The sequence below is a fragment of the Netta rufina genome (assembly GCF_964035555.1).
Source record: "Netta rufina genome assembly, chromosome: 7".
Classification (NCBI taxonomy): domain Eukaryota; kingdom Metazoa; phylum Chordata; class Aves; order Anseriformes; family Anatidae; genus Netta; species Netta rufina.
Genome location: NC_140130.1, coordinates 30,689,405 through 30,710,718, shown reverse-complemented (window position 1 = coordinate 30,710,718; position 21,314 = coordinate 30,689,405). Strand labels below are relative to the sequence as shown.

The window sequence follows — 21,314 nt, the reverse complement described above, 5'->3', positions numbered from 1 at the left end:
TATTTCCCCCCATCTTGTATTTGTTCCTATTCCTTACTTTGCAGTTCTTGAATTATTAAAGATCATAAGTAACATATCAAAGTAGATGGTGTCTGCGCATGAGGGGTATTTGGGGTTGGTGGCTTATGGTACGAGCGTACCATAAGTCTGAACTGTGGCCCGTGTGATTTAATTACTTCATATTTTTAATACACAAAATAATTGTATATAATATTTAAAGCTGAGTGTTTTGACTTGTCTGACTTCCTCCAGTCTTTTTTTTTCTGGAGGAGTTAATGAGGGAGAAACTTGGAACAAAATTAAAGTTAGAAGTGGAATTGGGTTTCAGTAAAATAACTGGAGAGTTAAGATGTACTTATTCACAAGGAGAATAAAAGAAGTGTCTTTTGCATGGCTTTGTCCGAGGCTGATGCTAGCATAAATATGAAGTCCCTCGAAGCAGAGCGTCGGGCTCCCTCCTGAAGAGTGTGTCGACAGTTAAAGGGCGCTCCGTTATTTATTTGGGTTTCTGAAACTCCTCAATCCCGGTCCATGTGACTGTTTCCTGAACATATTGTGATCTCCGAATGTGACAAGCAGATGCTTCTGATGGTTAAGCAAACAGTTTTTATGAAAGACTTCTTTGTTATGAAATGGCAGAGACGTCCTGCAGGCAGTGGTGCTCATCTTCTGCTGTTTGTTCGTCTTTCGAACAGCAAGAGCTGCTGGAAGGCCGGCGGTGACAAGGGAAAACCGGGCACTGGAAAGTGGTAGGAAACAAGCAATGAGTAAAAATGGAAAGCAGAGAGCCCCTACGAGTGCTTTCTCAAACACTTCATGTAAATAGCAGTGCCGTTCCCATAACATATTCCCATTTCCAAGGTCGGGGCCCTTGCTGCTGGAATCGCAGGGGCAGCGTGTGCGTGAGAGGGGCTGGGGCTGCAGCTGTGCGGCCTCTCCCCCTCCTGCTCCCCCTGCATCGCGGCCGTGTCCAGCCCTGAAACGGGGCCGTTCAGAACTGAAAGCTGGATTTATGAGTCTGGGTATTCTTATCAGAAAGAGCTCGTTGTGTGGTGAGATAACGGGTGTAAAACACTCAGTGTTTCGAACATGAACTGCTTTCCCCGAGCCACATGCAGCGATGGGAGAAATAAAAATTCAAGGAAAACTACTTAGTATCTGTATTTTAATTTTAATTCCAGAAGATAAAGGAAAAAAAAAGGCAATTAAATTTCTTTATTTTATTTTTTTTTTTGCAAAATAAGAGACTAAACTAAACTAAAAGTGTATGGCAACTATAAAGTGTACGGGTTTTTAGGTTGTATCAGTCCTTGTAAGTACAGCAGTGTTGTGACAATTTAGGTTTTAGGGTCTTAGTATTTCTTCACCTTAAACCTGTTTAAGTATTTCCTACGAAAAGGTCTTGTAATAAGGTTCTCCAATCTTCTCTGTTCAGAAAGTGTTATTAACTTTATTAACTTCTGCTTGTTCCTTTTGAGCAATAAACGTGCGGAAATGGCAGTTTTTCTCTCTTGGAGAATTAAAGATTCTTTCTAATCTCGTACTATTTTTAAGGTGTGGTAGTCCAATTTGTGTAATTTGAATTCTCTTCTGTATTTTTTTCAGGTTCAAGCCATTTTTTCCATTTCAAGTATCACCACCTGATGAATATGAAGATCGGGACCTCTGTATACAGGATTTTCTGCTGATAGAAGGTCGACTACAAGTCACGTTAATTGAATGTACAAGGTACCTTTTCTGTTTTTTTGCTCATTCTTTATTAAGCAAGTACACACATGTTCCTTAATTCGTAGTAATTATAGCTGTAAGCTTGTGCTGATTCAAGAAGTGGCATCGTTGTTGTGATGGAGCTTTAATCAAGAAACATATTTTTAAAGTAGAAATGAACACATGAAAGCTGTAGCAAGTTTGAGGCAATTCTACAGTGTGTGTGTATGAACAGGGATTTCCTTTTATTTTGGATTTTGTCTGTTTAAAAGCTAAAGTGCCTCTCGTTTTTGTTTTTATTTGTTTGGCACTCCAAATTATGAATCTCTTTCAGGACAATATAAATGTTGTAATTATCCTATTGTATTGTGTTGCAAGCACAGGGAAGTAATTGTTTCACTGTTTTACTTAGATTGATCCAAATAAGTTTTATGAGGCATTATTTGTCTTTGTTTTGAACAAAATAATGGGAAGAAAGAAAATGTACCTCCTTCGTTTATTGAAGAGAAAATTATTCTCTTTAAAACTGGACAAAGGTATGCAGACATGGTTTGGTTTTGTGGTTTTTGTTTGGTTTTGTCAGACCTTTTAGTTCTTGGTTTATGGTAGATCTTATCTTCATGGTGCTTAGGCTTTGATCTAGCCTTGTGCCATTCTGCTCTTTATGAACAAAACCTCTGGTTTACAATGCGTTTTTTTTGTTTGTTTGTTTGTTTTTTTTTAACTAGCTTTTTCATTAGTTGTATTACCAAGTAAGCTCCTTTTTGCTTTTTTTTTTTTTTTCTTTTCTTGTAGCCTTGTACAACCATGTTGGAACTTTATTTGCTGTGATGATGTCTTTTATTGGTGCTATTCACCATTTGCAACAAGCTTATTTCTAGATGATGATCTTCTGCTTATGCTTCTTGTTTGGTCTTTCTTGATTGTGTTGGTCATGAGTGATTTTTATTTTTTAATTTTGGGGGGCAGTAAAATTGCTGCTTACCTTTTTTCCTAGCATTACCAGCCTCCTATGAACACACCAATAATGTTGGTGCATTCCTTGGTTGTTAAGAGCATTTATTCTTCATCCCCTCTTAATAAAGGAGCTCAAGATCTCTCTGTAGACAGTCTCCAATTTCAATCCAATAGTGTGTTTGCTTTTATTATAATAGGGCCCAAAATAACTCTTGAAGTTACATGCAGTTGTTTTTGGTTTGGAAAGTCACTTTAAAATACCGTGTCTTTCCTGCATCTGACATACTGTGTGCAGCGTTGCCAACGTAACAGTACTGTTTTGTTTCTTTCCGTTACCTTCTAGAAGCCAGATTGCTCAGTTTGACATCATCAGCTGACCTCTCAGTATTTTCAGCTGTCACAGATGCTTATCAGATGGCAGAGAGAGGATGCAGTTGCTGGCTTGTCAGGCCTTTTGAGCTTCAGGTCTGATTTAATCTATTTTATGCAGCGTGGAATTTCTAGATGCACTCTTGAAAGCGGTATGAACAGACACATCTCGATCTACATGGCTGACTTTGGTCCTACAGTAATTCCTCAGATCTTCCAAGTTGTCCCATCCTCTTTTTGAACTTGAACAACCACAGCTGCTGTCTCCAAAATACCCCTCTAAATGAATATTCTTGCTTGCTTTGCACCTGAAGACATTTGTGAGGTAGAAGCTGAAAGGCACAGAGAGGACTTTGGAAGTAGAGAAAGAAATACACAATATGCACAAAAGTAGCAATGTCACAATTTCCCTTTTCATAACTACTGCGTGTGAAGGCTGTCCGGGGCTGTTGGCAAGGTTTCTTTTTGCAATACCACTCCATATGCTGACATGCAGAGAGTTTTTCACCAACATCTGCTGCTGGGACCTCTGCAGACCTGTTACAGTCCCTGCTGGCGTGCTGGGACTTCGCCCTGAGCCTTCCAGTGAGTGCTGTGACCTGATACTGACTGAGCATTGCTTCATTTCCCCAGACATCTTAGTTTTTCACCCAAAGGTGCTTTGAGGTCACTGAACCTCAAGAGCCTCTTCCATCACAGGCAGTTTGTGTGAGTGAATTCACAGCAGAATGGTCGGCATCCCCTAATGAGAACCGTCATCCGGAGGGGGGCACCTGAAGTTTTCTTCCTTGGCAATCTTTCCAATTCCAGAAGTGAAAATCACCTTGATTTCTGTATATTTTTCAGTTTTGCTCAATGCCTGAGGATTTTACATTCTGTCTCAATATGGTAGCAATGGCAGAGCTGAGTGATTTAAGCTTTGCTTTGGTCCTTGCGTGGAGTAGTAGCGTTCAGTTCCTGTTTTCTGTTCTAAGCAATTAAGTCTTGAACGACAGCGGAGAAATTGTAGTGATGAAGCATCTTGCAAACACTTTGTATGTTAGAAATGTCTAACTTAATTTCATTTTGTTCTTCACATATCCAAATGCATACTTCCTGCACTTTTTCTAATCACCCCCCAAGTTTCCTTGTTACTTGTTTGAAAGAAAATTTTCGTGTATTTTTTACATGAAATTATTGAAAGAATGGAAACTTCACTGGTGTAGATAACATTTTATAATTTTTGTCTGACCTATTGAAAGCATGTTTTTATGATTGTAATACCTTCACAGAATACTTTCATTGCAAAAATGTATCTGTAGGTGAAAACGTTGTACAACGTGACAGTTTCTTCTACAAAAGAGAAAGGAAAAACTGAAGTTAGACTAACAACTGCATCCTTGCCTTAATTTTTTTAGGGTGAGAAAAGAACAAAGCAACACGCTGTTAAATCTCCCCATATGACTTTTTAAGGGTACTCTGCGAAGAAAGTCTTAAATCCTGTCAACTCTTACTATATTAAGCAGAATATTCTTCTAAAACTGTGCCACAATGTGGGCTTTTAAAATGAACATTTGTTTTAATAACCTTTGTGGACAAAGAGACTTTTCCGAAGACAGTCGTTTTGTAAAACACTGCAGTGTGTACCCGAGCCCGATGTGTTAGGTTTGGAGTTTTATGTTTATTTTTTTTCCCTTTTGCCCTCGAGTGGACTTCGTGCAGCAGTGTGTGGATGTTGAATCTGCTTTTGGCATTCTTAAAATTCAGGAAATATTCTGCTTATTTTGACTCCAAAACTATTTGCAAATAAAAGGGTCACAGTTGAAATTAAAAAAGTTTAAAAAAAAAAAAAAAAGTTGTAAAGGAAATACATTGAGCTTGCTTTTATGTACCTGGTAATAAATAAGATGTTAGTATAGATCGGTGTGTACTTTGCACGTATCGACTTCTTCTTGTTAGATTTGCATATCAACCCTTTTGTATCACCCCACAAAAAGCAGCCAGCTTGATAGCCCATCTAGTCATCCTCCTCTCCTGGGGACTGTAGAGACAGGCCAAAGTCCTGGGCATCGATCAGCCCTAAGAGCTGAGACTGCCCCCGCCTTGGCCCCATTCTGCTGCCTGCCCTCTGTCAGGGGGCCTCCTATAACATTTGGGGTCTGTATGGTGCTGGGACAGCCCCGAGCTGCTGCTGTTCCGGCTGCTCTGCTGAATCGCTCGGCTCTGCCTTGTGCTTGCCCAAGGGTATCCCGTCTGGAGGTAGGGAAGCAGTAGAAATCATCCTTCTTATATACCTATTTTAATTACTCAGGCAGTAGCTTAATCATTTTTTCTTACTGGTGTAATTTTTGCTTGGGCTATAAACTTTGTTTCAGGGCATGTTTCATACACTGTTTGTTACTGGCTTATAAATGTTACATCTGTGGAATGCACAGCAATCTGCATTTCAATATGCAGTTGTTTGGGGTGTGCTGTGGTGCGATTGTAATCAGTCTTTATCTGCAGCTGCATTGGAGAATCCAGCTCTTCTGTTTGCGTGCTATCGGAGATGTTATTCAAACAAAAACTTCCTTAGTGGCATAGAAGCGAAAATTTCCCCTTTGTCTTCCTGAAACTGGAAATTGTATTCCAAACTCCAGCACGAAGTGTCCGTGGACCAGGACTGCTCTTTAAGCGTGCATTTTTGCTGTCCTGCGATACGGTTCTTCAAGTAGGGTGTGGGTAGCGTAATGTAACATGAAATCTCATTGTTTCCTATGCACCTTTTATGGTTTTTTTTTTCCCAGTTGTGATGTACCTCCTGTCCTTGTTCTTGTATGTTACTTGTCACCAGTACAAGACAGATAAATAGCTGCTGCGCTGATATTTTAGAGGAATTAGAAACAGGCAAGGACTCCTGGAAGATACACTGTTGAGAGTTTTGTCTGTCTGTCTTTATCTTTTGAACTGCATTAACCAACTGGATCTTTGATCAGCTTCGTTATTATTCCCCCCCAACCCCCTGACCCACCGTGCTTCCCTCCTTTGCAAAGCTGGAGAGGAAACTTGTCCGGTCCTGTTGGGTGAAATGCAATGTGTGCAAGCTATGACCAACTGTGGAAAAACTTTACTGAACTAGCTGATGGCGATGAGTTGCAGTTGACATGGAAGGAAAAGTGCATTATTCAAAAGCAACTACGAAAAGCAGAATAGGAGAGCCACGGGAGGTTGCTGAGGATAGTTTAAAAATGAGCAAAGAGGGTATGAGCTGGTCAGTTTTAGGTAACCCTGAACAAATTTAGTCTTGCTCAGACAAAATACCCGATCGGTTGGTTCTGAGGCTGGATTTCTGCTTACTGTAATCAAATCAATAGCGTCTAGACTAACAAGTGCTGAAGGTCAAGCTGGAAGTGCCGCTGACAGCTGCTCTTTGCAGGGTTTCAGTAGAGAAGGGATGGGGCAGCACGCAGACTGGACACCTGAGGCTGGCAGCACAGCATGAAGCCACAAGGCTGGCACCTGGAACAGCAAACACAGCAAAATGCTGGGCACCAACCCAGGGGTAGATGTAGAACTGAGTAACTGTAAGGATCTTTGCAGTTAAATTATTTGTAGAGAGACACACAAAAGGAATACTTCTTACATTCCCCGTGCTTTAATGCAAGCTAGAAAACTGTTGTAGAATTAGGTGTTTCCTTGGGATTGGTGTAATTTTACTAATTCCAGTTGCTGAAGAAAGTTGTTTTCAATTGCTTTTACTTAATTTTCAAAGTATATTTAATATATATAGATATCTCCATATCTAGAAATCTACACGCTTTTTAATCATAAATACTAAACCGAGAAACATTCATTAAGAACATCAAAATGAACAGAGAAATTGCTGTGATTTGATTACAATTTTTGTCTCCATCTGAAGAGTTGGGTAATAAATTGCAGCCATAAATAAGCTAGTTTGGATGAAAGCTTAGACTTACTTATTTTGAAGTTTTCTATATGCATTTGACAAGGATCGTTTCTAATGGCTCTCTTGGAAGAGCACAATTTATCGGTTTTTATTCCCAAATATTTATCTGCTTCTAAGTACTGAGAGAGAAACTGTGTACAACTTCACTGCTTCCCACACACCCCCTCTTATAGCATTGTTACCTAACTGAAAAGCTTTGTAGCCTTCTGGAATAGAATAAGATGCCTGAAGAACCACTTCTGTTTGTTAGGAAATAGTGTGCTGCTGACTGTGTATCTGTGACTTTGCTACTACAGTAACACTCTCTCTCCAACCAAGGAAAGCTGTTGTATGTTGTGAAGTTTAGGACTAGAGCTAAAGAGTCTTGCGTCTGTAACTGCTTTATTTTTTAAGCTATTTTATATAAAAATAGTAATCTGCCAATTGAACACTTAAAAAAACAAACAAAAAAAAAAAAACACAAAAAAAACAACAAACACCCCTTCCTCCCTCTAAAACCCTGTCCCTAAAGCCCTAGCTAACATTTTAAAACAATTTTAGATACATGTAAAATACTTCCACTAGAGGGTGGCAGTGCCTTGCATTTTGTGAAAGGCTGTGCTTTTGGAATCACTTAAGTATGCACTTCTGTGTCTGTACACATTGAAAATAGTAATGGGGTGTACAAAGGAAGAACACGGAGTTTAATATGATACTTAGGATGCATACTAGTATTACAATTCTTACTGTACGCTTTTCTGTTTCAGGTTGCTTATATTTGGATCCTATGAAAGAGAAACAAATGTCCATTGCACAATGGAGCTGAGCAGTAATGTTTGGGAAGAAAAATCAAGGAGTTCCATTAAAACGGTAAAAAAAGGTTTAAGCTTTACATATTGCAGTATGTTTTATGTTCTTAGCACATTGTCTAGAAAGAATGTATCTTTTGAATGACAAAATGAGTGATTTAGCAGGAAGAAAACCCTAAAAATATAATGGACCAGTTATTATTTTTTAATTCATTGTCAGATCAGCATGGATGGATCATGTTCAGTTGTCACAGCTGTGCTTGAAAATGTACCTGATTGGAGCATATTGATTATCAGCTGTACCAATGCATTAAAAAAATCAGTGTAAAATAGGTATTTTGCAGTTCTGTTACATTTGAGTGAGGCAATGAGAAAGAGTGAATGAAACAATGAAAACAGTGAAGGAGATTTATCTGTCTTTCACTGGGCCTATTCGCTTCTGACACAGGCATTGAAGATGTATGTAGTCAGAGGGTTAGGTTAGACTGATTTCCTCCTTTTGTCTATATTTTTGATAAAAGGCAGAGGGAATTGCTGTAGGCCTCTTTTGAGCATATGAATCCTCCCAGGTCTGCTGCAGAAAAATGCTTTTACAAGTGTCTGCAAATATAGAAAGTGGCAGTATTAGTGGTATTGTACGTTAATCTTTTATTATCATACTTGATAATGTGAGTTCAGCAGCACAGAGCCTACAAATTGCATTTCTCCTTTTTTTTCCTTGGAGGATGAGTTGCCTTTTTTTCCCTGTCAAACAAGAGGTGCAATATATGAAAGAGCCTTTAAATTTCACATTAGTGATATTGTGGTAGTCATCAAATGGAATTGGGCTTATGCTGAGCAGTAAGTACTGTGCCTATTGAAAACAAGAGAAGCTTTAAAAAGACTTTATCTTAACAACTGGCTTCATACAAAGAAATCACCACAACGAAAATCAATGTCCTGCATTTTACCCTCTGCTGTCTGAGTGCAACTAGCTTAAGCCCTGTGCGTCCCTGCATCAGACTGGAGTTCTGGAGACCGGCAGCGTTGTCTGGATGGAGTGGCCAGATGTCATTCAGCACCTCCTTCAGTTTCTGCAGTTAAATTTCATTTTGTGGTGTTTTAAAAACTCCTGGTGACAACTGCTATGGTATTTGTTTTGAGTATAGACTGTAGTAGACAAAAATACTGTTTTGGGTATATTACACAGGAAGCATTTTCTGTGTACTGTGTCTTGCCTAAAAGGATGCGTGTCTGAGCAGCAAAGAGAGCTGCCTCTTGTTGTTGCAGCTGCTGTATTCTCAGTCGAGTGAAAAACTTGATGGGTGGAAAGGATGCACTCTTGCTTCCTCAGCCCTCTCGAGCACTCGGTTGCAATTAGCTTTCTGACCACAGCATGGGGAGGCAGGCGGGGGAAGGCACGAGCAGGGAGTCAGGAGCTGGTGTGCAGGCAGAGAAACTTCCGAGAGCTTTCTTGGAGCCTGGGTCAGCAGCCGAACGTTGTAGTGGTGGCTCAGGACTGTGTTTTCTGGAGTTGTCTGTCTTGGCCTTCTCCAGTCAGGGCTGTTTGGTTGAGCTAGGCACGTCGGCTCCCTGAGCTGACTCTTTGTGTGATAGCTGCAGCTGCAGTGCTAGCCAAAAGAGGAGGAAAGGTGTGTAGGGAAAGAAGAGAGGGATGGTGGCAGCTTAAACTAGTGTCAGCTGCAAAGCATTGCACCGCCAGAGGTGTTAGGAAGCGTAATGGGTTGCAGCGGTCCTGAGAGGATTTACTGAGTTCAGTTAACCCTAGAAGTTGCAAGATTTCATTGAGTCAGCAGGCGAGGTAGAGGTTTGGGGTAATTTGTTTTCAGATATTTTTGTTCAATCTGTTTTATGGAGCTGATAATTTTGTTTAACTTCTGGTTTGCTTTATTCTACCTCTAAAGATGTAATTCCATTTGTATGATTGCATAAAGATGATACAGGAGCAATTCAGCCCTAATAGTCTGGCCAGTTCATAGTTTTAACCCATTCCTAACAAATATTTCAAAATTTTCAAGAAACAGGCAATATTGTCAGTGTTTAGAAAACCATTTCAGGGTTTGCACCCATTTCTGAGACTAATTTATTTATCTGAATGACCCCTTTGTGGGGACAGTCAGTGTGTGAAACTGTGAACACACTCTCAGGGTTGGTGCTCTGGTAGTTACGGTGGCAGTGCGCTGCTTTAACATAGTACTCTGGACGAACTGATTTGTCTTAATTTATAGGTTATATTGAGCAGCAGTATCAGGATGTGTCCTGTTGCTCTTTTGCTGGCAGATGGTGTGGCACTGTGTGTTCCTGACAGCAGATGGCAGTAGGGCTAAACTGATGGCAGGCAGAAAGGCATGGGTCCTGTTTAAAATTATATATATATATATAAATCCTCAGGCTGAGATTCAGCTCATCTTCTGTTTGAGCACCTAAAATGAAATGGCAGGCTTTCAGAATTTTGGCTTTTGGTAATATGGCTTGCAATGTGCAGAAGTTTAAGTATCTGTGTTCCAGTTCTTCATTGCTCAGTCGCTGTCTGCCAGAGAGCACAGGCTCCTGATCTGCGTTGCTCACCCTCTAGCTCTGCTGCCAGTGTGAGGAACTCACTGGGTTCAACCGCCCTGAGCTTCAGGTGACTGAACTTTAAGTTCCTGATTTTGGAAGTCTCGATGTGGTTGAATACAGCACCTGTAAGTTAGCACCTTGCAAAACTGCGTTGCTTTTCAGCTTCAGTTCACCAGATGTAGGGAAATCACAGAAGTCTCTTTTCCTTAGGAAATGACTTTAAATATGCAAGTTAAGTCACAAAATATCAGGAGATCTTGCTGGGAGGCAAGAGAATTTGCCAAGCCCTGCAGTTAAATGAGAAATGTTGCTAACGTACTTAAGATTGGAACTTACTTATTTTTCTGAGTAATTGCAACTGTATGAATATCTTGGTAATATTAAATCCTTCTTTTATTGCCCTTGTGTGCAATAATTATTGGAGATGAAGTTGCTGGAATGAATAATAGGTTCAGAAGCTATGGAGAAGAAATAATAGACTAAGTTGAAGTGAGAAATAGTTAAATAGGTTCTGGTTGAAAAGTGTCTGTAATTTGTAATGGTGTCATACAGGCACCATTCATCATCTTCATCATTCAGAATTCGTCACCTGAGTGATTGCACTCAACAATGTTCCTGAAGAAAATTCTCATAACTTTCTGCACTTATTAGCATTTTTATTTTTTTTACTACGTTAGTAATAGTGATAGAAGATTAGACAGGCTTAATACTTCGTAATGAATTTGGCGAGACTTTAATCTGATCCCATTATTTATGGAATATTAGTAGATGTCAAAATTGGTTTTTGAAAAAAGGTGCTGTGTTATTGAGCACGTCTAGACTATTTCTGAAGAGTCTGTTCTAATACAAAGGTGTTTCTAGAGAGATGATTTGGCACATTCCCATGTGACATAAGTAAACATTCGTAAATACCTTAATTAGTAGTGTGTGCTGCTGGAATTAACGTTAATCACTGCATTGCTATGTAAAATTTATTTATGAACAGGATGTAGTAATTAGCAGTTAGCAACATTGGATTAGTAGACAGGTATTTCATAGCTAAAAAATTTAGGTATATCTTTATCTAAATACTGGGCAGTGTGTGCATATATGAAAAATTTGTGCTCTTCATTGGGTGTAAGAATGTGGAGTAATGGGAGAAAGGTTTTCAGTTATGAAACAAAATGCTCTGTGATTTCTCTTGTCTATCTTTTTCTGCCTTTTTTTTCCACAAGAAATTCAGGAGCACAAGATAATTACTTCTGATTTCGAAATAATCACGTCACATACTCTGAGGAAATTTGAGGGAAAACCTTTAAATTCTGGTTTCAATGATGTTGCTCCTTGAGGTAACGCTGTAGGAATGGCAGCACTTCCATATCCTTAAAGGCAATAAGGGTTTTGGGGAATCTGTTTTGAGGGCTCTTTTTGTTGTTGTTACTTGGGCTTTGCTTGTTTTGGAAATCTCTTCTGTAAATGCAAACATGGGCAATGCAGGAACTTCGTTTCATATTCTGCAAATTAAATATTTCTGTCTAAAATGCTACATTTGATAGCCCATAGGACTGTGCTTTTGCAGCAGTTCTCAGAAGCACACAAATAACCTCTGAAGCAGCATAATATACAGAATTGAAGAATTCAGGTGTGTCCCACTACACTTTAGGAATTCCACTTACACTTTTCTCTCATTCACTCTGAATATTCAGAGGCTGATGCTGGAATAGTTGGAGGGGAAGACTGGTGACATCTACCTCTCAGTATTACACCGAATTTGTGTGTGTGTGTACACGTATAGGCTATGATCTTCTCTGTTTTGGGGGGGTTATTTTGACAGCTATGGACTTTTACAGGTAAATTTAATGGTGACTTTGAAATTGCTATAGGCAGGCTTTTTTAATAAAAACATTCTGATAAAAACAAAGGGATATTTCTCAGCCTTTCATAAAACCAAATTTCCTTTGTCAGGGATTAAGGGAACCTTACAGGTGTTCCAGTAGAGTGACATACAAATGTAAAATGAGAAATAATGTAGATCAAATCCAGCACCTTCTGAAATGAGTTGCCTGAAGATACTAAACAATAATGTCAAATTTTGAAGCAACTGTGAAACGTTAATTTGTAAATACATGGAGTTAAATGCCTCACAGTTGGCATTTCAGTCTGCTTATTTAACAGTCTGCCATTTCAATGTTTAATCCTATCAAAAGAAAGGAGGAGGATTAAAGCAAGCGAAGCTTTTTCAAAATGTCACTTTTTATGAAAATTCATGATCTTGTAAAATTTGATAATATTTGTAAATACAATGGGGAATAGTTCTGAGATTTGTGCCTTACATAATATTCTGTAATCCGTCTTTCAAATAAACTTGAAGGCCATCAGGATTTTTTCTGGCTCATCCTAAACATTTAAGCTTTTTTGACTGGAGGCTTAAGAAAGCTGCTCTGTTATTTAATGAGACCTTCTGGGGAAGCACACTGCAGTGCTTTGCTTTGCAGAGACGTGGATATGAACGTTAAAACAAAAGCAAGCCAAAAAAATCTTTCTCTTTTCTCGGTACGTGTATGTTCAAGTAGTTTAGAATAAAGTGTCATCAGTGTAGTCGCAGCCTGACCTAATATTTATTGCCTGCTTGTAAAAATCAATCATAAGATATCATATCCTGTGTTCTTGGGCATGCATACCCTCACGTGTGGTTACGGTGGTTAAGAAGCAGAGCTCTCCACACTCCGCTGCCTCCGGTAGCAGCCAGCGTGAAATGCATCGAGTGCATCCAAGTCGGTAATACTCCTTACATGTGCTTTTCTCCCCCGTGTCCAGGCTCAAAGTCAGAGGGGTTGGAGTTCTGCAGAGGTTCATATTGCTTGCAATGAACCCAACTTTCTGGGTTTCAAATGTAAAATGCCAGGTAAAAAGATTAATGAATAAAATAACACGAGAGAGAAGAATCTGTTAGCAGCAGGGCTTAATGCTTGCTGGTGGTTGTGCTTCCCTGGCCCCCAACTCTTGCTTCAATTCTTAGGTGAATTCATCTCTGAGAACTGACTGTTCTTGAGCAAAATGTCTATTGGAAGCTAAGCTTTGTCTTCTATTCTGTTAGTGCTGTTTCCTGAACTGATAAGCAACATTAATTTTAGCGGTGTATTTTTGGTTTGAAGCTTGTTCACATAGTAAGAAACCTGTAGTACGTACTTGTTAACTTTTAGTTGATTTACTTCCATATTCGAATAGTACCTAGTTTGAATAGAAACTGCAAGATTGTCTTATAAGATTGTCTTATAATACTTATTAACTGCAACTTCACATTTAAAACATAAAACTATTAAGTCAATGCAACTTGATTTCTTTTCCTTAAAAATGCTAGTAACCTCTAAGTCAGTGCCTTATTTTAGCGTATTACTGTGCTGACTTTTTTGTATTCTTCTCATCTGTTCCAAATATTAGATGCAGGAAAGAGTTCTAAGCACTTCTCACAGCAGCTGTGTTTCTCATTTGCGAAGAAATTGATTTACCGTGATAGCTGATCTTGCTAAATAAATAGATGTCTGATGCATGAAAGCTAACCTTGTTTGTATAAACGGTATGGCCCATTGTACGAGAGATAACAGGGCTTTATTGACCAGAGTAAACAAAATGGTTTCTGGGCAGTTCAGTGCGTTTCTGGAAGGATTTTCTAAACTCTGTTGTTCTGCCCTGTTGCGAAGCTCGGCAGCCAGGCAGGCGGCTCGGTCTGGTGGCTGTTGCATGGGGGGTGGCAAGCTCAGGCCCCTCTTCTCTTTGAAGTGGTTATCAGTGAACCATCCCTCCGAGTTCTGCTTCCTGAAGGTCATCATTTCCAAAGGTAGGTGTTTGGTTTGGGGGTGTGCTTGATAGTGTTATTTTGGGTGTGCAGCTTCCAAACTGTTTAAAACTAGAAGCCTGAGATGCATTTTCAGAAATCTAGCTTAGTTTTTGTTTTGTTTTAGTTTTTCCTTTTAAATCAGACCTTATACTTCCATGTCTGTCATGAAGCATCCTTTGTCGCTTTGGTATATTCAGACTTGATTGTTTTCCCATGAAGCACATGAAGAAAAAGAAACTAAACTTTCTCAACTTTGAATGGAATTATTGTATGGAGTTTCTTTTACCAGTTGGCAGACTGGCCAAGTGTCTCCTATCCAAGGCATAAACTGAGAGCAGCAAAGTGGAAACTTTTAAAATCTATTGAAAACTTTAATTTGTTTGAAGTTCGTGTAAAGCATTTTTTGTTTCCTGGGATTCTTGGAAACAATTCATAGCATCCAATCTTGTCATAGAGTCAAGTCAAGTTGGGAGAGCCTCTAAATTAGAATAGCAATCTGACTAACCTGATTACCCGACAATAAAAATCTAAGTAGTAGTCATATGGTAAGGTTAGAATCAACGTGTTTGTTTTTAGCCTTTTCGTATGATGGGAGATGTGAAGGGGTAAGAAGATTTTCATCTTATCCAAGCAAGCAATTGCCAAAACTTCTTCAAATAGCAGTGTGCAATTAGTTCTTAGTTTTGTTTCAGTGCATTCAAGGTAGTTGCTTAAACACGGATACTCACAACAACCTTTGGAAAAATAACTTCTCATTGCTTGTTTAAACTTTGTGTTCCTTTTGGGTCTTCTTGTTTACTTTTTAGATATATTTTCTTGGAGAACCATTATAAAAGTTAACCTTTTCTTAACACACGATGTTTAAGGAACAGGGAGAGTCTGTATATGCAAATTAATGTCTAAGAGGAGTTAACTAATTTGGGTAAAATCCTATTAGAAATCAGTTGTATTTAGCTTTTGTGTCTTTTTTATTTATTTATTTTTTTAACCCAAGTTTGCTGAAGGAGTTTGGAGACTTAATGGATTTTTTTGACTACTGCTAAATCAGTAATAGCAGTGAATAACATCGGCAGACTTCATGAAGTAAAGGAAGCCTGTTGCAGGTTGGCCTCCTGGAAAGGTTCTACTTCTCATTTTATAGGATGAAAAAAAACACAACATACCTAGACAGGAGAAATATCAGGTCTTCAGCGACTCAGAAGAGCAATTCATTTTGGCAGAATGAAACAGTGAGACATGAGGGCATGTGTTTGGCAGCTGAACTGGGCCATCAGAAGCTGAGATGTTTTTGAGGACACAAAATTGCAGTACAGGGAGCAGATGGAGATAGCTGAGAGGTAGGTGGATTGATGGTCGCTAAAATGATGCTCTGCACCAAGGAAGCAGATTCTTCAGCACCAAGAACAGACCTGGGAGGGGTGTATGAAATGAGAGGCTTCCAAACAGGGTGGCTGGTACAGGTTGCGACGTAGCTGGAAAGGTTCTGCTGTTGGTAAGTTACCTGTTGCTCCTGTAACAGAAGTTTGCTTGCTACTGTTGCCCTAGTCAGCAGGAGCTGCTCTGGCTCGTGGTACCTGGCATAAGCTTGTACTCTTTTTACACATCTCCTTTGGTCTGCAACATGTTACACACTTAGGAGCTTGGTTTGCACTTAAAGTTGCTAAGTGGAGCTGTTGGCATTGAGTGGTGAGATGCACGAGTCTCTTTTCTGGTTCTCTGTATGATTCAGGCTGCTTACCCGGTGCTGGCCCTATGCATCTGTCTGGATTTCAACAGTGACCCTTCTGTTCTGGTGAGGTTTTGAGAGATGGCATTAAAGCATTCAAGGAAACTCGATATGCAGGCTGTATTAATGTATACTAAAGTTTTCATTAGTAGAGGAAATCTCAGTACTTAGGTCTGATTCTCATTGCTATTTTAATTGGTTTAAACACAAAAATTACATTATCTTAAGCATAATCAGGCTATGTATCAGGAATAAATTTGGAAATGAAGGTTTCTGAAAATATCCTTAATTAATATTTAATATATAATACAATAATTTTATTAATGATTTCACTAAAGAGCCTGCTGTTCTTTAATGTATTTGACGTCCTTCAACAGGAGGAAAATGAATTTTCATACAGCACAGACAGTTACTATCTAGTGGTCTTAAATTTTGTGGTAAAAGCGTCAAAATACGAGCCTATAAAATACTGAGTGACTGCAAAGAAAGCCTTTCATTTTGTGGGAGGAATTCCTTCTCCTGAGTATAGTCTTATGTCACGCTGCTGTTTTTTGAAGTCAAATGAGTTAACTAGTTCAGATTTTTGGACTGAGAGTAAGTACAGTGTTGTTACGTGGGTAGTGTCTTACCTTCCTAGAGTGCTGCAGTTATTTAACTGAACGATACCTCAAAATGACTAATTTTTTTTTTCTTCCTTTCCCCTTCTTTAACCACAAGCTGAAGCAGAAATTAGATGTTTATCTCTAGTGTTACAAATCTCTTGCAGGTCTAGTAGGATAGAGCTCAGCATCTGGGGGCAACACTGCTAAAGAAAATGGTGGTTGGACCATTTATGTTTTGTCATTGTTTTCGCTGCCTAGAATACTGTGGTTATTTTCTGTCTGTGGAATAGCAGGAGAGAAATCTGATAATTACTGGTACAGGATGAGCAATTTTTCTTGCTTTTTCTTAAGGGCTGCTATTTTAAAATGCTTCCAGTAATTTTAAAATAAAGAGAAAAAAAAAAAGCATAAACCTTTTGTAATGCAAGTGTGGTAGGTGATCTCCAAATGCTCTATAACGATGCCATGTAGAAATGGGAAAGTAATATGGGTGGGCAGCATAGCAATTGCCCTGCAAAAGCCTTAGGGATCAAAAATGCAATTGCAGATTCCCATCCCAGAAATGACTGAAAGGTCATTCCGGTGTATGAAGGTTAGATAGAGCAGACTGATGCTTTGCAAAGGACACCTGCTTATCGGAAGTAATCAGAAGTGAGTCATGGTTAAAATACGGAGCATTTCCCTTAATGCAGTCTGTTAAAAGGCTGCCTCCATTAAATTTTATTTAAGATAAATAGACTCTTTGAACTACGAACGTCTTTACAAATATTTTAACCAAAAGTCAGTATCTTCAGATCTTTACTAATGTCATCTGTTTCCATTTTTAGGTGCTTAGCTTGGAACAAATACAATGTCTGCGCAGCCTCAGATCCATTTCATGTTAATTGAAGCTATATATTTTCCCTAGCTGAAGGAAGAAAATAAACCCAAAAACCTCCTAGAAATCTGAGGCTGGATATATAGAAAGATTAGTTTATATTTTTTGGTTTTAATTATAAAAATAGTCATACAGTTTTTCATCTCTGAACATATAAACATATGCACACTTTAATATGTATAAGGTATGTGTGCATATAAACATGCATGCACTAAATCTGTAGATGTGTGTATGTGTATATATCAAATCAAAACCATCAGTTGTCCTTCAGTTAAATTTAAATGGGAGTCTCATGGGGAGCAAATTGCCCATGCATTAAAAAATGTAGATACTTACAATTACAACAAATGACTTCTGAGAAGTTGGGCTTGGCTTATCTGGAGCTCATTTATACTTACAGCCCTAACCTTACAGAAAAGTCACGAAAATGCAAAGATGGTTATCAGAACGATTGCAGAACTGTTCCTAGGTAGCTGAGTCATACAGCTGGGGCAGTATAGCAAGAATAGCCTGAAAAACAGCTCGTAAGCTAAGAAGACTTAGATGGCAGTATGAACTGCATGGGATGTAAGCTTAGGAAGAGTGTTCACACCGTCATAACATGACCAAACACCTGATCTGAACAAGCAAGTGTAGGCATATGTTTAAATAACTGTTAAAGTGCAGATTCCATCTTGGGTTTTGGCTGGTTTGTTGCTGCTATGTCTCTTGTCTCTAGAATGAGCTGAAAAGCCAACAATTTTTTGCCACTGTCTTGCATGTGGCACAGAGATCTACCTGTAAAAGTTTATCAAGCTCTTTTCTTCTTTTTTTCTTTTATGAGGAGCCCAGTAAAGAAGGACCTGAGCTGTACTGGAGGCATGGGCAAAGCTTCATCCTGCGGGGTGGCAGTGAGCTTTGCTGAACCAAACCAGTTCTCTGAGCAGCACTTGGAGATGTAATGCCTGTTAATAATTAAGAGAAAGCAGGCACAGTAGTAAGGGAGAGCAAATAATGCCTGTTGGTGCAGGAGACCAGGTGTGATGATGAATAACAGCATCAGTTCAGCTGCATAAACAGAGCAGAGGGCATCTAACGAGGGTACCACCAACAAAGCCATGGAAGTAATCAGGTCATGGGAGTACGGTAGCTGTAAATATTTGGCTAGTGTGGGATCTTTGCCTAATTAATGTGTGTTATCTGTAGGCTATAGAAACTACAAGGGAACTTGTAATTATACTATCAAAACCATTAAACAGCAGCAATACCGACTTCAGCAGAAAACAGCAAGAAAATTGGCTAGATTTCAAGCAGTTAATCGTATATATAATTCCAAACAAGATTTAAATATATCTGAACAAGGTGTCTGGTTACTAGACTAGACCCAGAGTAATTTGGAGTGGAAGAGACCGCAGGAGGTAACCTGGTCCACCCAGGTCTAACCAGGTTAACCCAGGTCAGTGCTAAGCTGGACCAGGCTCTCAGGCCCCTCTCAGAACATGGCAGGCAATTGCTCGAGGAGTCCTTCTCTTCATTTTTTGTCTTTTTAGAGCTCTCACAGAATGGTACTCGACAGACCATGCTGTTACACGCAGAGGGAAAGCAGCAGAGTTAGCTGAATTCATTTACAATAGTTCAGGCTAAATCACTTCTTTTACTTAAGACAAACCTAGGTGTATTTCTGCGCTGATGGAGGTAAGGTTTTTGTGTTGAAGGCAGTCCAGACAGGAGTAAGGTCTAGCCTAAAAACAGAGAAAGTAGTAAATATGCACTATGTTTGTTTCTTTTATTACATTTCTGCAGCCTGGCTCCAATAGGTGTTTAACCTAAGCATGGGAACATCTGTCATGGATTTTTATTACTTGCAAGCAATATTTGAACAAAGAATACTTTTTCAACAAAGTTTTTTTTTTTTTTTTTTTTTTTGCCAGGTTCGATAAATATTTTTATTTCCACTGCAGCTTTTGAAACTGTAGCTACTGGAGGAAAATTGAAATAATCTGATTTTCAGAAACTACGTTGGTAATAACTAGGAATGAAGTGTTGGCTGCTGCTGTGAGCAAGGATACTCCGATTCCTGCCAGCTGATGTGTAGAAGTGCCATTAGGAGCCACAGTTTTGGTTGCATATGATTGGGGTAATCGATGATTGTAATTAGTTCCTGAACTTTAAAAATAGCTATCGGGGGGAAGTAATTTTGCAAAAGGTCACTAAAGCAGTATTCTCTCATGTCTAATAATTGGAATGAAAGGAAACCAGATTTACCAGAAAGTAAAGAATGTGTTTCTAGCAAAGATCACACAATTTACTTTCACAGATATTAGTTTAATTTCTGGTTTTGTTTGGACAGCTGGAACCAGAAAGCTGTACAGACACTGGAGATGTGCCCTGGACAGAATATGCTCTTGCAAGTTCAAAAAATAATTCAATGGAGCAAAGAGATTTTTTAGTATCGCAGAACCTGCAACTCACTGTGCAACTCTTCAGATGTTAAAATAAGTATTTTCAAGCTGCAGTGGAAGGGAAGCAAGAGAAGTTGCAGTGGCTGCAAGAAGACCTGCTTAAGGGAAGATACTGTGTGGCTCTTAACTAGTGTACGCATAATTTTTAATTGGTTATTGTTAGTGTTGCAATTTTTTGACATCAAACAGTGTCAGAACAGTATATTTAGCCAGGCTGCTTACGGTAATTATGTCAGTTCAGTGAGCAGTCCAGAGGCAGAGGTTTGATACGTATTTACTTCAGTGTCTCATTTTCATATTCATACAGGTATCTCATCTTTTATGTTTATCCCTATAAGTAGCACTGATTTCTAAAATCTCTGTGTTTTAACTTGTATTTGGAAGAGGAGGGGAAAAAAAGTGTAAGTATTTAACCAAGTGTGGATGTAAACCAAGGAGGCAGTCCAGTTGGCTCTAGTCCCTCCATTAGCCCAGTGTGACACGTAGAGCTTTACTATTTGTATTCCTAAAAACCACATCTCCCCCAAAAGCAGCGATGAGCCCAGGCAGCTCTGGTTCTGCGCAGGGTTGGCTCAGGCTCCTGGGGACGAGGGCAGTGGGAGCAGCCCAGTGCCCCCAGGAGGGCAGCCCCACTTCTAGGAGGGTCCTGCAGTAACAGGGACAAGTGGTGCTGCTGAATGGGGCTTGGCCCTTCCCGATCACCTTCTGGGAAGGGTGTGTTTAGCCAGTTGTTCACATCAGGGCTGCGTTCGTCCCGGAGAACTTAGAGCATTGTCAGTGTTGTCGAGAAAGGCATTTACCAAAACCATGCGTTCTTCGTTGAAACAAAAACATTTACTTTCTGTGTAATAAAGTTAAAGCTTTTCCAGTAATTATAAGCAAAATATTACTTGATTTCATCATGGTACACGTATGCAAAATCTGTATGAACAGAAGTCATGATCCTTACATGCTGTTTTTAATTTTGGCTTGCTTTTTATGCAGAATATTGTTTCCAGTTCAACTCAGAAGTGTGTCCTTGCCTGAAAAAAAAATATAAAAATCAGTGATGCTTCTACTGAAGAGATCTAAGTTGCAGTCCATGTTGGTATTTGGGTGAGATAGCAATGTAAAATTCCTTCAGTTTTAATTATCTTCTGGGACTCGTGTTCCAATGGTATTAAAGTGTGTAAGCCAAAGGCTCTTTTGGGGAGCCTCGAGAGTTCATCAAGAGGGGCAAGCTGTGCATAATGAAAACACGTGGTTAGTCATTAGGATTTTCCTCTGGCCCTGAACCCTAACAGACTTTGGGGGGTCTGGGGGGAAACCACCTCGCTGACAATTTTTCTTTCTCTCTCCAAATTGTTCTTCTGTCTCACAGAGACAATTCTTTATACACCTTTCTCCAGCAGACTCTATTGTAATATTTGCATGAAAATGATTACCAAAGAGTAATGTTGCACATGAGTAGGTAGCTATAAATCTGAGTTGAAGCTCTATGGGGTTTTTGGTAGTTCATGTAAATATTTCTAATAGTCAGAGATCATTCACTGGGGAAATGATGAGT

At 39.3% G+C, this 21,314-nt stretch overlaps 1 protein-coding gene across 2 annotated transcripts in view; it reads left to right on the top strand.

Moving 5' to 3' along the window:
- PDZD8 (PDZ domain containing 8) overlaps positions 1 to 21,314 on the top strand; it is a 57,063-nt gene that overhangs the window by 17,753 nt on the left and 17,996 nt on the right. For both annotated transcript variants that reach the window (XM_084289976.1, XM_084289975.1), the window contains 2 exons: positions 1,606 to 1,728; positions 7,705 to 7,807. In XM_084289976.1, coding sequence (XP_084146102.1) covers positions 1,606 to 1,728; positions 7,705 to 7,807 — 226 coding nt within the window. The remainder of the gene's footprint in view (positions 1 to 1,605; positions 1,729 to 7,704; positions 7,808 to 21,314) is intronic.